We start from the raw sequence: 18,543 nt of genomic DNA on the forward strand, positions 1-18,543 counted from the left end.
CGTAACCGACTGTTTGGACCCATCAACAAACACCATAAGGTCATCAGCAAAACAGAGGTGAGTGAGCTTCAACGGTTTACACTTGGGGTGATAGCCAAAAACTCTATTAACCGCAGCCACATCTAACTTGCGAGATAAGACATTCATGCAGATAACAAAGAGATATGGACTAAGTGAGCAGCCTTGGCTTAAACCGCGAGAGCTACTAAAGTAACCAGCCAGTTCTCCGTTAACTTGAACAGAGAAAGATGCTGTCGATATACAAGTTTGGATCCAGAGAATGTACTGCTCAGGGAAATCCATTGCTCTCAAAGTGGTGATTAAGAAGCTCCATTGAACAGAATCGAAAGCTTTTGATATATCAATCTTCAAAGCACAACGAGGGGATACTGTATCCTTGTGATAATCTTTAATGAGTTCTGTGGCTAGCAGCACATTCTCCATAAGCAGTCTATCCTTGACAAAAGCCGATTGATTAGGCGAGATGAACTTTGGTAGTATGATCTTGAGTCGATTAGCCAGGATCTTCGAAATAACCTTGTAGAGAACATTACAGCAGGAAATTGGCCGATAGTCTTTCATGAGCGTAGCTTTCTTTTTCTTGGGAATGAGAGCCAATATAGTCTAGTTAACCCCTTTAGGCAAGAAACCAGTACGGAAAAAAGATTGAATAGCAACCACGAAGTCTTCATGAATAATTCCCCATGAAGCTTTAAAAAACTCTGCAGTAAACTCATCTGGTCCCAGAGATTTCGAATTAGGCATTGTGAATAGCACCCTCCTGATCTCCTCCTTTGATACCTCATGTGTAAGCAAACACTTATCACTCGCTGCACATTTGAAATCCAACACTGCTTCCAAATCCTCTTGGGACCAAGAAGTGTAGTGTTCAGGTCTCAAGTTAAGAAAGCCTTGGAAATAGTTTGCAGTCTCCTGCTTGAGCTGGTCCTATGTGGTAACAACCCTACCATCATCACATTGAATTTCCCTGATGCTATTACACGACTCACGGATAGTAGCTGCAGTATGGAAAGCCTTATTGTTTTGATCACCCACTTTCAACCAAGGAAGCTTAGCTTTTTGTTTCAAGTAACGTTCCTCTATATCAGATAGCATCTTCCACTTATCAAAAGCAGCCGCCTCATCACAAACAGCTTGAGAGGAGGGGTTTGTCATCATTGCAGACTGCAAATCACACAGAGCCTTATAAGCTGCTTTTGTACGGGTGGAAATTGAGCCAACCATACGCTTCCCTAGAGATCACAGAGAGGGTTTCAGTCCTTTGAGTTTCTTGGATAACTTATACATTGCAGATGTAGAATGAAACAGAGATGGTGATGTTTTCTAGTGTTCATCCACTTCCCTGGTGAAATCGGGATGAGATGCAGTGACATTTATAAACTTGAAAGGTTTCTTGATTATTGGAGCTACTGCAGAGAGGTAAAACCGACAACGGAGGTGGTCTGAACATCCTCCCGGCTCAAAAACAGAGTATGAATGTGCAAAATGCGGCAACCAGTGCTTATTCATTAGAACTCGATCAAGTTTTTTGCAGATAACGCCGTCCTGCCTCTTATTACACCATGTGAACCGCTGACCATGATAATGCATGTCAGAAAGATCGCAATATCTTGCACAATCCTGAAAATGCCTCATCCCGGGTGTGCAGAAAGGGACAGAAGCATTAAGAGAGTGATCATCACCATCTAAAATTTCATTGAAATCGCCACAAAGAAGCCAAGCTTTGTCCCGAAACAAAGGAGAATCCTGGTGGTGTCGAAAATCAGTCCACAATTCCTGTCGCTCAGCAGACAAATTGGAAGCATAAATAAAAGAAACAAAGAACTCCTCCATTCCTTCAATGTAGATTGAGCATGTGATTAACTGAGCAGTTCGATAGACCGGAGTAACCTTGACATTGTTCTTCCAAACCACCCAAAGTCTCCCTAACCGAGGCTCATCGTAGTTTGATAGAAAGGACCAGCCTGCAAACACAGATCTCACCACTCTATCCGCACGTCTTTCCTTCACCTTAGTTTCAATCAGACAACCGAAATCGAAATTTCCCTGTCCCATCCAGTCTCTCACAACACGCTGCTTTTCCTTTTTGTTAAAGTCTCGCATGTTCCAAAAGAACCCTGACATCAGAGTTGTTTTGGGATTTGACGTGGTTTCAGAGAACTAGGAGCTTGTGCCCTGGCACTCTGAGAACTAGTAGTAGTAACAAATTTATGAACCTCTTTAGATGCTCGAGGGAGTGAAGGTCGAAGAGATCGACCAGTCTCCTGACACTCAGAAGTATTATCTTTTTCTTGTTTCTGCTTTTCCAGTAACAGTTCAACCCCCAAAATTGCAGTATCAGTAGGGAGAGTCCCCTCTGCAGAATTAGTAATAGTCGGAGCACTACTCTCCGCTACTGTTGTATCCAACGCCTCACCCTCTTCCCCTTTGTCACTCAAACAAGAAAAAGAGTTCGACATATTCGACACGTCCTTTGTACTAGAAACCTGTTTCATTGGGCTTCGCAATCCTTTGGTAGGAGTCGTCCAACCAAGGTCCCGTTCACCCTCCGTACCTGCAGTATTCTCAGCAACTTTGATGATCTTTAATGATCTTTGATGAACTTTGATGATCGTGATAGTTTTTTAGTTGATTCCCAACTGTTTACGGAAATTTAAAAAGGCCCTTTTGGGTCCGATTTCGATCTGTAGTCGGTACTACTATTTTGGTTTGGGTGCAATATCAAATTTGTTAGTAAATTTGAGTAAATTTACTACTTAAAACTTTTGTAAATAAACACAAACTAGTAAATTTGAGTAAATTTAAGTAAATATAGATTTGTTTGTTACAAAATAATTGTAAAAAAATTATTTATTCTGTACATTTTATAAAATTATATATTTAATTTACTTAAGATCTCCGATTTTGACCCGTAGTCGGTACTACTATTTTGGTTTGGGTGCAATAACAAATTCGTTAGTTATACATTCGGTAAAGTCTTAAACAAAACCCAACAAAATGTATTGACATGTAATATGGTATTACAAATTGATGTGATTGTGTTTAAAGATCTTAATATACCAAATTTACAAATTGCAGTTATTGGTATAACATGTTAGTATATATTAAATTTTATGTGAAAATTACAATTAGATTATGTATATGTATATTGTCAACATTATACACTTAGTATTATTATGTATAAAAAAAAATAAGTTTTAGCCAAATTAATTGTTAGTTATTATTTCCTAAGATTTCTAAAACAATAAATAGAATCTGTTAAATAATTTTAAAAATATTGTTTCTTAGTTTGTAAATAAATATTAAATTTCTTTTGTTAGTTATTAGATTAATTAAAATACAATAGCATTTTTTCCTAATATGCCACATCAAAGTTGGTTAAAGTTCTAACAACACTACTCAAATAAGAATATAGAAATATTTTTAAAATATAAGCAATGTTGTATCTTAGTTTTTTTTTTTTTCAACCAAAAATTAATTAAATTAAAAGGTAACTCCAAGATTGGTTGTCCAAACCGGGGGAAAAGAGTTTACAAAAGAATTTTCAGTAATTAAAGATCTTGAAGAACAGGCTAGACAATCCGCCCTTACGTTGAGCTCTCGAGAGATCCTGGTCAGGGAGAAGGAAGGAAAGTGGGACCTGAGCAAAAATAACTCCTCCAACAGGTTCGAAAAAGCTGGCCAATCATCAGACGTCTGTACCATCGCCACCAATTCTGCACAATCTGTCTCAAAGCTCTGGCAGACAAGTCCAGCCGCCAATAGTGACTCCATAGCCCAAATCAAGGCTTGTAACTCTGCATGTAAGGATGTAGGATCGCGTCTCTGACTCCATGCTCCCAGAAGAAGCGTCGAATCTTTATCACTACAATACCACCACCCCAGACCCTGTAAAGGATCTGAACCTTTCCATGAACCATCAATCTGACATCGAGGAAACGCTCCCCTGTCCTCCAACAGGGGCGTAGTATGCAAATAACTGTCCGAGTAAGATTTGGCCTCTTCCCACTGTACTTTATCAGTATTCGCCTGAAGTAAAATCTCCATCGACTCGGCCTCTAACCCCTGAAAAACTTGTTTATTCCCGTCTTTCCAAAGTATCCAGAGAAGACGAAGAGCTACATCAGGATCCCCCAACTGAGAAGCTGCCCGCCAGAAAACAGAATCTAAATTTGCATAGATTGAAGCATATGGGAAACCATCTGGAGCTAACAAAACCGGTAACAGCCCCCAGACATCGCGCGAGCGAGGGCACTCAAAAAGAGCATGATTAATAGTTTCTGGTGCAGACTCACATCGTTTGCATAGAGTATCACACCGGACACCCCTATACGCAAGCCGTTCTAACACTGGGAGAGTGCCCGAAGCAATCATTTAAAATATATTTGTCATTATTAAACATTTAGATATGTAAATATTTGAATTTTGTTTTATAAATAAAATGAAGTTTTATAATTTTTCTAAATAGTTTGTTATTGTTTTCTAAGATTTCTGAAACAATAAATAGAAACTATGAAATAATTTTCAAAATTCTTTTTTCTTATGTTATAGACCAATATAAATTTTTTTGTTAGTTATTTAGTTAAAATGTAATGATATTTTTGTAATATGCCATATAATAGTAGGGTTAAATGTTAACAACATTACTTAAATAAGTATATAGAGATTAATCTGTGTGCAGTAAAGATTTATTTTAATATTAGTAAAAAGTTATTCCCATTGAGAAAATCACGCAAATGTCCGAGCTTTGCAGTTCGGAATCGGTGTTTCTTCCTGGGTCTCTGTCTGTTTGGTTTTCACTTCTGCTTCCTTATTGTGTGTGTAGTGTTATAGTGTTTGTTGTTCTCCTTAGCTTTTCTTCATTTCTGCTACTTGTAGTTCTTTCAAAAATTTGCGAAAATTGTCAAATTAACTTTGATACGGAAAAAAAAAATCATAAGTACCCAAACTCACCACTCTTATCTCCAATGGACCTATATTGATTTGCCTTTGTTCCTGCGTCTCCTGTACACGTAGTCCAAACAATACGTACATTGTCCAAAGATCAGGTTCGTCTTTGCATGTTATTACGTTAGTCACCAAGAGGAAGCATTAAAGATGGATTTATAAACTTAACTGAACCGAGGTGTTCCAATTTTATCGGATACGGAAACTGAACCAAGGTATTTTTAGACCGTAAAAGAACACAAATATGTGAGACTAAATAATGAATATTTTTGGTACTTTAAAATAATATATATATTTTGGATACCTTAGATTTACCATACGTTATATTCATACATGAAAATCATTATCACTAGCTAGACAAGAATTACTATTCTCATCATCAATATCAATATTACTCAACATTAGTCAAATAATTACCATTATATACAAATAACTCTCTCTCGAAACATGGTCCGAGAAGAAGCTAAGAGGTTGCTGCAGTCCGTATAGGCTAAGTAGTATCTAAACACGCCTGTTTCCTATGTTAAATCACAGTTTTTGGACGGTGTATGTACCTAGTCTATGTACGTACCAGAGGGTTGGGGAGTATTTGATGATTTTGAAATTGCATATATATATTTTTTAATTAGCTCCGAGTTTTGACCGGTGTACGTACCCGTTACCTAGTCTAAAATATCCTGGAAATCAGAGGGTTGGGAGTGTTTGATGGGAGAAGAATGAAGATATACCTATGTAGCTATAGAAAACTAAAGAAAAACAACTTTTATTTTGTTTTTCAAGCTTCAACATAGTGAAGAAAGTAACATGAAGTGTTTAAACCCCAGCCTCATAGACAATCCGGACATTCTATTAAAAAAAGTGGGCACTGATAGCAAATTATAAAAGTATGGAATTTGTAAGTGCTATATATTAAGATGCTACTCAAATTTGGCCATATACCATGAACGATTACTGAAAGAATCATAGCATTTTTGTTTGACAATTTTAGATTTTTGTTTACATACTTTGACTGTATTTAAATAAGATAAATTGTTATTGAATTCTTACCGGAAATTATTTTATAAAATAGGACGACGTTGTTTTTTGTTCTTTTCGAAATGACGTCGTTTGGAAATATTTAAAGGGTATTTAGATACTCCTAGGGTTGGAAGATAAAACATGCTATCTGCTTTGAAGAGAGAGAGAGAGAAAAAAAGATAATTTTAATGGATAGAAGAGGGTAGGCGGAGTTTCTAAAGAGTTCATAATTAAGAAGCAAACGAGATCAAATCCGATTCTAAATCAAGACGCAGTTCGATACTCCATTTTCTTTGAGGACATGAGGTAAGTTGATACAATTAGGGTTTTTACATAATCGGAGAAATGGGTGTGACATTAAATTTGTTACACATGAAATTTTTGGTTTGATTTTGAATAGGCTGGTAGAATATATGGAACATAAAAGACTTTGTTGGATATATGTTTGTTCAAGATTTTACATAAATATGGTATAAAATATTGAGTGAACATTTAGATTAAATTTAAGGAATTAAGAGGACAAGCATGTTTGTCGGCCTAGTCCTTATATATATTATTTCAACTCCCAACCTATGACAATTAAAGATTTTCTTCGGTTATCTTATGTTCTTCTTTGTTACTTACTCAGGGAGACCCAAATATTGGTATTGCAAGACGGCGCTTAAGTCATTGACAAGAGAAATGACAAGAGAATCAACGATGATGAGAAAAAGAGAGAAATGTCAAGATTCTGAAGATAAGGATAAGATCAGTGGGTTGCCTGATGAATTACTCTTGAAGATACTACTGCTTCTCCCAACTAAAACTGCAGTTAGCACGAGTATTTTATCCAAGCGATGGGAGTTTCTTTGGATGTGGTTGCCTAAGCTTGAGTACGATTGCTCCGATTATTCTGCTGCTGAGCAAGAGAGATTAAAGCGTTTTATAAATCTGAATTTGCCATTTCATAAAGCTCCAGTCATAGAAAGCTTGCATCTCAAGTTCAATGGACCAGTTCAAACATTTGAGCCTCAAGCTATCGAACTATGGGTTGCATTTGCAGTTTCTCACTGTATCCGTGAGTTAAGTCTTGCCTTCAGAGTAATTCGTGACTTCTTTATTTTTATGAGGCAGCCTGTTAGATTGCCTAGTAGTTTGTATATCTGCAAATCGCTAGTGATCTTGAACCTGAATGACGATGTTCTCATCGATGTTCCTCGCATGGCATGTCTCCCCTTCTTGAAAACTTTGCTCCTTCGACGTGTGACTTACTCAGATGAGAATTCTCTTCAGAAACTCCTTTCCAGTTGCCCTGTTCTTGAAGATCTAGTGTTGGAACGAAGTGAGTTTGACCATTTTGGAACATGGAAGGTAAATGTCCCGTCCTTACAGAGACTAACTGTTGAGATATTAAGAACTAATGATTTTCGTGAGCTTGTGGTAAAAACTCCTTCTTTGAAGTATTTCAAAGTTACTGAGGATTATACTGAGAATGGTAGTTACTCCTTCTCTTCTAACATTATGCCCAAGCTGGAGGAAGTGGAAATTGATTCCGTGTACCTTGGTTTTGACAAGTTTGTTACATCAATCACATTTGTTAAGCGGCTTTCAATATGCGTAGGAGCCAATCCCCTTGAGGTAATATATGTTTTCATTTCAATCTCATTTTAGGACACCAGACCAGGTTTTCTTAATGTTGCATGAATCCTTTGCCGTCGTGTGCAGGCTTTATACCGTGAGGGTATTGTCTTCAATCATCTTAAACATCTTAAGTTGTGTCAATGTGATTATGATTGGTCAAAGTTACTTGCTCAATTACTCAAAGATTCTCCAAATTTACAAGAGCTGGAGGTCTATCTGCATGATGTAAGTTTGTTCGTTTTAAGTCATTTTTTTATGCTTTAATTTACTTCGATTAATTAATGTTCTCTTTTTTTTTTTCTTTTTTTTTTTTGTCACAGGGTCATGAAGAGGGTTATTTCCATCCAATGCTTCCCTGGGAGGATGGACTAAATTGTGTTCCTAAATGTTTGTTATCGAGTCTTGAAACTTTCAAGTGGACAAGGTTGTTTGGGACGGAGAAAGAGAGACATCTGCTGAAATATATCTTGAGAAATGCTTGTTGCTTGAAGACTGGGACAATCTTGTTTATGGACGCTCCAGAGAGACAAGTTCCAGTTGAGATGATGATCCAGGATTTGTTACTCTCTCCTAGAGGTTCAACAACATGCCAACTCGTACTTAATTGTGAATTTTGATCAGTGGCTGTTTTACTTTCTATGAACTTTGATGAACTTTGATGATCGTGATAGTTTTTAGTTTCTTCCCTCCCAATTGTTTACGGGAATTTAGAAAGGCCTTGGGTTCGACAAAGATATTGTTATGAGTTATAATTATGTGACCAAAGCAATTGGTCTCTCACTTCTATTTTTATCGAAAGTAAAGGTTGGCAACAGTAGAGTGAAGTTTGTTCCTTTTTTTTGTGTCAACTTGAAATTTGTTCTTCATGCATGGTATTTTAATTAAGTAACCAACATAAAATAAAATTTGGTCATGCTATTTTTGAATCTCTTACACGACTTTGATCTAGCTATATAAACCTTATTGATAGATTCTAACACGCTCTTACAACCTTTGTAAATAAACACAAATTAATCGGTGTGCAGCGTAGATTTACTTTTAATACTACCAAAAAGTTATCCCCATTAAGGAAATCATGCCAATGTCCGAGCTTCGCAGTTCGGAATCGTTGTTTCTTCCTGGGTCTCTGTCTTTTTGGTTTTCACTTCTGCTTCCTTATCTTATGTGCAGTGTTATAGTGTTTGTTGTTCTCCTGAGCTTTTCTTCATTTTCTGCTACTTGTAGTTCTGTCAAAATTTTGCGTCAGATAACAAACTGAAAAAACAAAAAAAGCTCTCTGGTTAAAAAAGGAAAGTGCGATACACAAGGCGATTCTAGGGTTTGCAATACCTCCCTCTCGCTAGGGTTTGTGACGGCTCCGCCGGGGTGCTCTCATGTCAGAGCTGACTTCTTCGGGCCATCCTCAAGGTGACAAGGCCTCTTCTCACAATAAGCAACAGTCCTATGCAGCAGTGGTGAATAAGCGTGCATCGCTTAAGAAACATGATTTTGAAATAAGTTTGGTTGATGGTGTTCCAACGATTGCGGTCCTTGATGCGGTGCTTCAGGACTCGGTTCCTCTGTGGGATGACTTTCTGGTGGGGAGGTTCCCCTCCACGGCTCGTCATGTGCCAAAATCCATGTGATTGTCAATAAGATCTGGCCTCTTGGTGACAAGTCGGTTCGCATTGACGTCTATGAAAACTCAACAACTTCGGTTTGGTTTCGTATTCGTGATGAGGCTACAAGGTTAAGAGTTTTATGCCGAGGGATGTGGAATATTGTGGGGGTTCCTATGATGCTGGCTAAATGGTCCCCTATTCCCGAAGATGCACAGCCGGTGGTCACCTCAATGCCCTTGTGGGTTACTCTGAAGAATGTCCCTCATTCTCTTTTTTCCTGGGAAGGTCTTGGTTTCTTGACTAGATCTATAGGAAACCCTATTAGGCTACACCCGGATACAGAGCTCTGTAGTAAATTTGATGAGGCTAAAGTTTTTGTGGAAGTTAATCTCACACGAACCTTGCCGAACACGTTTCGGTTTCAGTTAACGAAGGAGGAGGATGTCACCGTAGAGTTTCTTTACCCATGGTTACCACCGCGATGCTCCCGCTGTCAAAGGTGGGGTCATTCCGATGACAGTTACGTGACTGCACAAGTTTCCCCAAAAAAGGGTGCTGCAGAGGTTATCGAGGAGGGTGAGATTGTTTCTCCATCTAAGATTCTTGAGTCTGAGATTCCACCTCCGGTTTTGCCGACTGCAACTTGTGCACTTCCAGAAGGGGAGGGACAAACATCTAAACAGTTGAAGGAGGATGCAGTGGGTTGGTCAGTCGTCTCTCTAGGGAAGGGTTGTAAGAGTGTTGAAAAAGTTCGTAGTGCGTCTGCTGTTAGCCAACCTATTCTCGGGTCGTCTCGGTACTCTGTTCTACAAGACACTGGGGAGGATTTAGAGGATGTTGGCGAACCGGCAAAGGATACAGTTGACTCTCGGGATTTGGCTCCCACAGGAGCACCTGCAACTGTAGCTGTTAAGGATAAGCCGGATCCTGCAGTGGAGTCAGCCATTCGAGTTTTTTTACCTCGGCAATCTAAGATAATTCATAAGCCTGCTTCGGAGTCCTCTTCTCAGCAAGCCAAGAGTTTCCCTCCTGGCATATCGAGCAAGAAGAACTCCAAACCGCGTCGTTAATGTCTGGTTTCTCCTGGAATATGCGTGGTTTTAACAAATAAAAAAAACATTCTATTGTTAGGGACTGGGTGCAAGCTGAATCCTTGCAGTTTGGATGTCTACTTGAAACGCGTGTCCAGGACATAAGGCCTCTCGGATTATCTCTTCTGTTTTCCGTGGTTGGTCTTCACTTAATAACTATGAGTTTAATCATCTTGGGAGAATTTGGGTGGTGTGGAAGGAGGATGTGCGAGTTACCCCGGTTTTTAAGAGTGGTCAGGTTATTACCTGCTCAGTTCTTCTACCTGGGGATACTATGGAGTTTTTTTGTCTCTTTTGTGTATGCTTACAATCTGGCTGATGAAAGGAGGGAGTTATGGGAGGATCTTAAGCATCATTTTGATTCTCCTTTGTTCGCTAATAAACCTTGGATGTTAGTGGGAGATTTCAATGAAATCCTTGACAGTGAAGAACATTCCAACTATGAGCAATCTCCCTCTCTCACAGTTGGAATGAGAGATTTTCAGGATGTGGTGCGTCACTGCTCTTTATCATATATGAGTTCTCATGGTCCTCTGTTTACGTGGGAAAATAAGAAGGATGAGGGACTTGTATGCAAGAAGTTGGATCGTATATTGGTTAATGAGGAATGGAGTCAACTTTTTGGTGATACTTATGGTGTATTTGAATCCGGTGGGTGCTCTGACCACCTCCAATGCAGGTTTACGATGGGAACTCTAGTCAGTAAACCGAGGGGGCCGTTCAAGTTTTCAAATGTTCTCACGTCTTTCGCAGACTTTATGTCTACGGTGCAGACGTTCTGGGACAGCTCAGAGAGCCTCTATCACTCCACCTCAGCAATGTATCGCTTTGCCAAGAAGCTTAAGGCGCTCAAGCCAATTTTGCGGTCTTTAGGTCGTCAAAAGCTGAGTAAGCTTTCGAAGCAGGTCGAGGATTCTCACAAGATCCTCTGTGAGCGACAGACTACTACATTGCTTACGCCGAAAGCGGATTCAGTGGAGGCTGAAGAGCAAGCGTTTCAACGATGGGATCATGTTTCTGACTTGGAGGAGAAGTTTCTGAAACAAAGATCAAAACTGTAAAGTCTAGACAAGCTCTCAATGTCATTCGAGAGATACTCTGTTCTGATGGAACTATAGTTAAAACTCAACCTGAACTAAAATCCGAGGCGGTGAGATTTTTTGAGGAGTTTCTAACACATACACCTTCGGACTACAGGGGCACTAGTGTTGACCAGTTGCAGGAGTTGATGGCGTATCGTTGCTCCAGTACAGATCAAGAGGGGTTACTGAAGTTGGTTTCGATGGATGAGATACGTCAAACACTTTTTAAGATGCCAGTGGGTAAATCTCCGGGGCCTGATGGCTACACTGTGGAATTTTTTAAGCAAGCATGGCCGATTTTAGGGGACGACTTCATAGTCGCTGTTCAGTCCTTCTTCCTGAAAGGGTTCCTTCCCAAAGGTGTCAATTCAACAATTCTGGCCTTAATACCGAAAAAGACTGATTCTATGGAGATGAAGGATTATCGTCCCATTTCATGTTGTAACGTGTTATATAAGGTAGTCTCCAAGATCATTGCTAATCGATTGAAGGTTATTTTGCCCTCATTCATTGCTCCAAACCAGTCCGCGTTTATCAAGGACCGACTTATGATGGAAAATTTGCTGCTTGCTTCGGAGCTGGTTAAAGATTATCACAAGGAATCAATATCACCTCGTTGCATGATGAAAATCGATATCTCCAAAGCTTTTGACTCAGTACAATGGCATTTCCTCCTAAAAATTCTCAAAGCCATCAACCTTCCTGATATCTTCATCCATTGGATTGAACTTTGCATTGGTTCAGCTTCGTTCTCCGTACAGGTCAATGGAGAGTTAGCAGGTTACTTTCAGAGTACAAGAGGGTTGTGACAGGGATGCTCCTTATCACCATATCTTTTTGTCATTTGCATGAATGTATTGTCCCTTATGCTTGACAAGGCTGCACTCGATCAACAAATTGGATACCATCCTCGCTGCAAAACAATGAGACTCACCCATCTTTGTTTTGCATATGATATTCTATTTTTCTCTGATGGTAGCTCTCGATCTGTCGAAGAAACATTAGCAGTGTTTGATCGGTTTGCAGCAGCCTCTGGTCTCAAAATAAGCCTTGAGAAATCAACTCTTTTTATGGCGGGTACTTCACCGCAACACCAACAAGCTATTCTTCAGCATTTTCCGTTTGCAGTTGGTTCTCTCCCTGTCTGGTACCTGGGACTTCTGCTTCTAACTCGATGTATAACGCCCGCTGACTATTTGCCACTCATTGAGAGAATTCGCTTACGTATAACGTCCTGGACCGGCCGCTTCCTGTCCTTTGCAGGTCGACTACAGTTGATTAAATCAGTTCTTTCTAGCCTTACCAACTTCTGGCTCTCTGCTTTCAGTCTGCCGAAGAAGTGTCTTCAAGAGATTGATAGCCTCTTCTCCGCTTTCTTGTGGTCTGGTCCGGCTCTGAATTCAAAAAAGGCAAAGATTTCTTGGTTTGATGTGTGTAACACGTGAGGGTGGTCTGGGGCTTCGTCGCCTGCAAGATACGAACACAGTCTGCATTCTGAAACTTATTTGGCGTTTAGTGTCTGCTGGAAACTCCCTGTGGGTTAATTGGGTTAGGCGAAATCTGATACGCACAGGTTCCTTTTGGTCAGTAAATGAGCGTAGTGTCGGGGGATCATGGATGTGGAGGAAAATTCTAAAGTACCGTAATGTTTCTTCAAGTTTTCATAAGGTGGAGGTGAAAACGGGTCAAGCGACGTCCTTTTGGTTTGATGTTTGGAGCCCTCTAGATCAGCTATTTGCTAAACTTGGAGAGCGTGGTAGTATTGACATGGGAATTCCGAAGCAGAGTACTGTCGCGGAGGCACTTTCAACGCATAGGAGGCGTAGGCATCGAGTTGATTTTTTAAATCAGCTTGAAGATGTGCTTGACTCCGTTCGTCAGTCAATACAATTGTAGGGTTGTGATCGTCCTCTATGGAAACAGAAAACTGGCTCGTTTAAAGGCAAATTCTCATCATCTGATATGTGGTGTTTAATTCGGCAAACAAGCCACTACTGTGAATGGTCGGCTGGGGTTTGGTTCCCCCATGCTACACCTAAATATTTTTTGTCACTTGGCTCGCTTATCACAACAGGCTCTCCACGGGAGACAAACTGGTTCAATGGAACACTGCTGCGAATGGTGATTGTGTTCTCTGCCAGGGATAGGGGGAAACAAGGAACCACCTGTTTTTCACCTGGACCTATTCCTCCCACATATGGTCTGCTCTAGCTGACGGGTTGCTCGGCGTCAAGTTTACCACGGTTTGGGACACATTGACACCTCTGCTTCTTGACTCCTCCACTCCAAGGCTTCACTTGTTTGTGTTGCGGTATGTTTTTCAATCTGCCATACATACCATCTGGCGAGAACGTAATGCTCGACGTCATGGAGAACCTCCAACCCCACCCTCCAATCTGATTCGCTTCATTGAAAGGACTGTTCGTAATCGGCTGCTCACATTGACGACCATCTCCGGTTTTGAAAGTGGTCTTCAGTATTGGTTTCAAACCCATCCCAATTAAGGATTCTCTCTGAATCACTCTCTCCTCAACTGTTTTGCTTATTTTCAATTTCTTTGAAGCTCTATTAAACTCTAAACCTGTTCTGTAACACTGTTTTTTTGGTGAATATAATTTAACATTCATACAAAAAAAAATTGCCAAAATTGTATAAAAACTTAATATTGATACGGAAAAAAAAAATCATAAGTACCCAAACTCACCACTCTTATCTGCAATGGACCTATATTAATTTGCCTTTGTTCCTGCGTCTCCTGTACGTACACGTAGTCCAAACAATACGTAGAGTTTCCAAAGATCAGGTTCGTCCTTGCATATTATTACGTTAGTCACTAAGAGGAAGCATTAAGGATTGATTTATAAACTTAACTGAACCGAGGTGTTCCAATTTTATCGGATACAGAAACTGAACCGAGGTATTTTTAGACCGTAAAAGAACACAAATATGTGAGACTAATTAGTGAATATTTTTGGTACTTTAAAAATTTTATATATATATGTTTTGGGTACCTTAGATTTACCATACGTTATATTCATACATGAAAATCATTATCACTAGCTAGACAAGAATTACTATTCTCATCACCAATATCAATATTACTCAACATTACTCAAATAATTACAGTTCTCTACTTGTTCACTAAAAAAACAAATGTCAAAATCTGAACCAAGTGGACAAATAACTCTCTCTGGAAACATGGTCTGAGAAGAGGCTAAGAGGTTGTTGCAGTCTGTATAGGCTAAGACCATCTCCAATGGTTTTCTTTATTTTTTTCTCTATAATAAAGGAACTCTATAATAGAAGTGAGTGTTACTCCAATGGTTTTCTATAAAATAGAGATTACTATTTTTTCTTCTATTTATAGAGGAACCTTTGTAAGAAAAAATAGGATTCCTCTATAAATAGAGGAAAAAATAACAATCTCTATTTTAGAAGTGAGAATAGAAAACCATTGGAGTAAAACTTACCTCTATTATAGAATTCTTCTATTATAGAGGCAAAAATAGAGAACCATTGGAAATGTTCTAAGTAGTATCTAAACTCGCCAGTTTCCTATGTTAAATCACAGTTGTTGGACGGTGTACGTACGTACCAGAGGGTTGGGGGAGTATTTGATGATTTTGAAATTGCATAGTTTTCTTTTTAATTAGCTCTGAGTTTTGAACTACCTAATCTAAAGTATCCTGGAAATCAGAGGGTTGGGCGAGATTGATAGGAGAAGAATGAAGATTATACCTCTGTAGCTACAGAAGACTAAAGAAAAACAACTTTTATTTTGTTTTTCAAGATTCAACATAGAGAAAAAAATAACATGAAATGTTTAAACCCCAGCATCATAGACAATCCAGACATTATAAAAAAAAAAAAGTGGGCACTGATCAAAAGAGGAAAAGAAACAGCAATAGTTTAGTTTTAGGTTAGTGTTATCTCATTGGACTTTAAATTTATTGGGTCTTAATTTTTTTGGTCCCAGTACAAATGCACTTGTTGCACTGGTCAATCTAGACATTATATAAAAAAAAGTGGGCACTGATAGCAAATTATAATAGTATGGAATTTGTAAGTGCTATATATTAAGATGGTACTCGAAATTTGACGATATACCATGAAAGATTACCCAAAGAATTATAACATTTTTGTTTGACAATGGTAGATTTTGGTTTACATACTATGACTGTATTTAAATAAATCAAACTGTTATTGAATACTTAACGGAAATTATTTTATAAAATAGAACGACGTCATTTTTTTTTTTTCTCAAACTGACGTCGTTTGGAAATATATAAAGGGTATTTAGATACTCCAAGGGTTTGAAGATAAAGCATGATACCTGCTTCGAGAGAGAGAAAAAGGCTTGAGAAATGCTTGTTGCTTGAAGGCTGGGACAATCTTGTTTATGGACGCTCCAGAGAGACAAGTTCCAGTTGAGATGATGATCCAGGATTTGTTACTCTCTCCTAGAGGTTCAACAACATGCCAACTCGTACTTAATTGTGAATTTTGATCAGTGGCTGTTTTTTACTTTCTATGAACTTTGATGATCTTTAATGATCTTTGATGAACTTTGATGATCGTGATAGTTTTTTAGTTTCTTCCCAACTGTTTACGGAAATTTAAAAAGGCCCTTGGGTTCAACAAAGATATTGTTATGAGTTATAATTATGTGACCAAAGCAATTGGCCTCTCACTTCTATTTTCATCGAAAGTAAAGGTTGGCAACAGTAGAGTGAAGTTGGTTACTTTCTTGAAATTTGTTCTTCATGCACGGTATTTTAATTAAGTAACCAAAAAAAAAAAAAAAATTGGTCAGGCTATTTTTGAATCTCTTACACGAGTTTGATCTAGCTATATAACCCTTATTGATACATGCATTGATAGATTCTCACACCCTCTTACAACTTTTGTAAATAAACACAAACTAGTAAATTTGAGTAAATTAAAGTAAATTTGGACTTGTTTGTTACAAAATAATATTAAAAAAATTATTTATTCTATATATTTTATAAAATTATATATTTAATTTACTTAAGATCTCCAATTTCGATCCGTAATCGGTACTACTATTTTGGTTTGGGTGCAATATCAAATTCGTTAGTAAATTTGAGTAAATTTACTACTTACAATTTTTGTAAATAAACGAAAACTAGTAAATTTGAGTAAATTTGAATAAATTTAAATAAATTTGGATTTGTTTGTTACAAAATAATAGTAAAATTATTTATTTATTCTATACATTTTATAACATTATATATTTAGTTTACTAAAGATCTCCGATCTCGACACGTAGTTGGTACTACTATTTTGGTTTGGGTGCAATATCAAATTCGTTAGTTATACATTCGGTAAAGTCTTAAACAAAACCCAATAAAACATGTATTGACATGTGATCTGGTATTACAAATTGATGTGATCAGATATTAATATACCAAAATTACAAATTGCAGTTATTGGTATAATGTGTTAGTATAGATTAACTTTTCTGTGAAAATTACTATTAGATTATGTATATATACATATATATATAGTCAACATTATACACTTAGTATTATTTATAAAGTGAATATTATGTAAATAAAAAGAATAAGATTTAGCCAATTAAATAGTTTATTATTGTTTCATAAGATTTCTAAAACAATAAAGAGAATATTTAAATAATTTTAAAAATATTGTTTGTTATTTTGTAAACAAATATAAATTTTCTTTTTTTAGTTATTATATTAATTAAAATACAATAGCATTTTTCGTAATATGCCATATCAAAGCGGGTTAAAGTTCTAACAACACTGCTTAAATAAATATATAGAAATATTTTTAAAATATAAGCAATGTTGTATCTTTGTTTTAAAATATATCTGTCATTATTAAACGTTTAGACATGTAAATATTTAATTTACTTTTATAAATAAAATGATGTTTTATAATTGTTCTAAATAGCTTGTTATTGTTTCCTAAGATTTCTGAAACAATAAATAGAAACTGTTAAATGATTTTAATAAATAATTTTGAAAACCTTTTTTATTATTTTATAAACCAAATATAAGTTTTTTTTGTTAGTTATTTAATTAAAATGTAATGCCATTTTTATAATATACCACATGATAGTAGGATTAAATGTTAACAACATTACTTAAATAAGTATATCGAGATTTCTTTAACAAAAAAAAAAAGTATATAGAGACTAATCGGTGTGCAGTGCAGATTTATTTTTAATATTACTACAAAGTTATTCCCATTGGGAAAATCACGCAAATGTCTGAGCTTCCTAGGTCTCTGTCTTTTTGGTTTTCACTTCTGCTTCCTTAATTATCGTATGTGTAGTGTTTGTTGTTCTTCTTAGCTTTTCTTCATTTCTGCTACTTGTAGTTCTCTCAAAAATTTGCGAAAATTGTATAAAAACTTAATATTGATACGGAAACAAAAAATCATAAGTACCCAACTCACCACTCTTATCTCCAATGGACCCAGTCCCGGCTCAAGGGGCGGCGGGAGGGGCGAATGCCATGGGACAATCCCAAAATTCATAAAAACCCTTTGAACAAAGGGGACCAGAAATAAATAAAAATAAAAAAAATTCTTGTGAAAGAGGTCCAAAAAGTTCAGTTTACCTAGGGTCTAAAAAACTATTGAGACGGGGCTGAATGGACCTATATCTATTGACCTGCAGATCAATTGATGACAACTTGTCCTGTGGGAAGGTTGTTAAAGGGTGAGGACCAGGGTTCGAGGAACGCCTGGCGCACCAATAACCTACTGGTGGATGTGGATTTCCACAGTGAGGGGTTAGGATCGATGCCCTGCAGGGCCAGCTTGGGGTCCGTTTGGACGGCTAGCAGTGAGGCTAGTGGGCTAGTAGTGAGGCTAGCGGGGTCCACGGGACAGGTTGTCATAGTTCTGCAGCATGTAAGACTGAATGTCCCCAAGCCGATACAGGGAGCTTCGATCTCATTAACAATGGCCGAGCTATCAATTGTATTCGTTTAATGAAGGATTCAGCTAATCCGTTTTGTGTATGGAGATGTGCCACAGGATGTTCCACACTCACCCCCATGGACATACAGTAATCATTAAACGCTTGGGATGTAAACTCACCAGCATTGTCTAGACGTATAGTCTTAAGTGGAAAATCTGGAAAGTGTGCTCTTAGCCTTATAATTTGAGCCA

At 37.7% G+C, this 18,543-nt stretch overlaps 2 protein-coding genes and 1 pseudogene across 2 annotated transcripts; 2 read left to right on the top strand and 1 right to left on the bottom strand.

The window, feature by feature from the left end:
* Window positions 1-624: 624 nt before the first annotated feature.
* Window positions 625-1,245, bottom strand: LOC147930721 (uncharacterized). The gene is made up of 2 exons (XM_087477000.1): window positions 969-1,245; window positions 625-866 (listed from the first exon to the last, which is right to left on the bottom strand). Exons 1-2 carry the CDS (start codon window positions 1,243-1,245, stop codon window positions 625-627), a joined length of 519 nt encoding a protein of 172 aa, XP_087333126.1.
* A 4,881-nt stretch (window positions 1,246-6,126) lies between these two features.
* LOC104723654 (putative F-box/LRR-repeat protein At4g15060) lies at window positions 6,127-8,438 on the top strand. The gene is made up of 4 exons (XM_010442046.3): window positions 6,127-6,291; window positions 6,614-7,602; window positions 7,690-7,830; window positions 7,926-8,438. The coding sequence occupies exons 2-4, from the start codon at window positions 6,667-6,669 to the stop codon at window positions 8,220-8,222; spliced, it is 1,374 nt and encodes a 457-aa protein (XP_010440348.2). The 5' UTR covers window positions 6,127-6,291; window positions 6,614-6,666; the 3' UTR covers window positions 8,223-8,438.
* A 992-nt stretch (window positions 8,439-9,430) lies between these two features.
* Window positions 9,431-13,883, top strand: LOC147930722 (uncharacterized; annotated as a pseudogene).
* Window positions 13,884-18,543: the final 4,660 nt, after the last annotated feature.

Source organism: Camelina sativa, chromosome 12 (assembly GCF_030686135.1).
Source record: "Camelina sativa cultivar CO46 ecotype springtype chromosome 12, ASM3068613v1".
In the NCBI taxonomy this organism is placed as follows: Eukaryota; Viridiplantae; Streptophyta; class Magnoliopsida; order Brassicales; family Brassicaceae; genus Camelina; species Camelina sativa.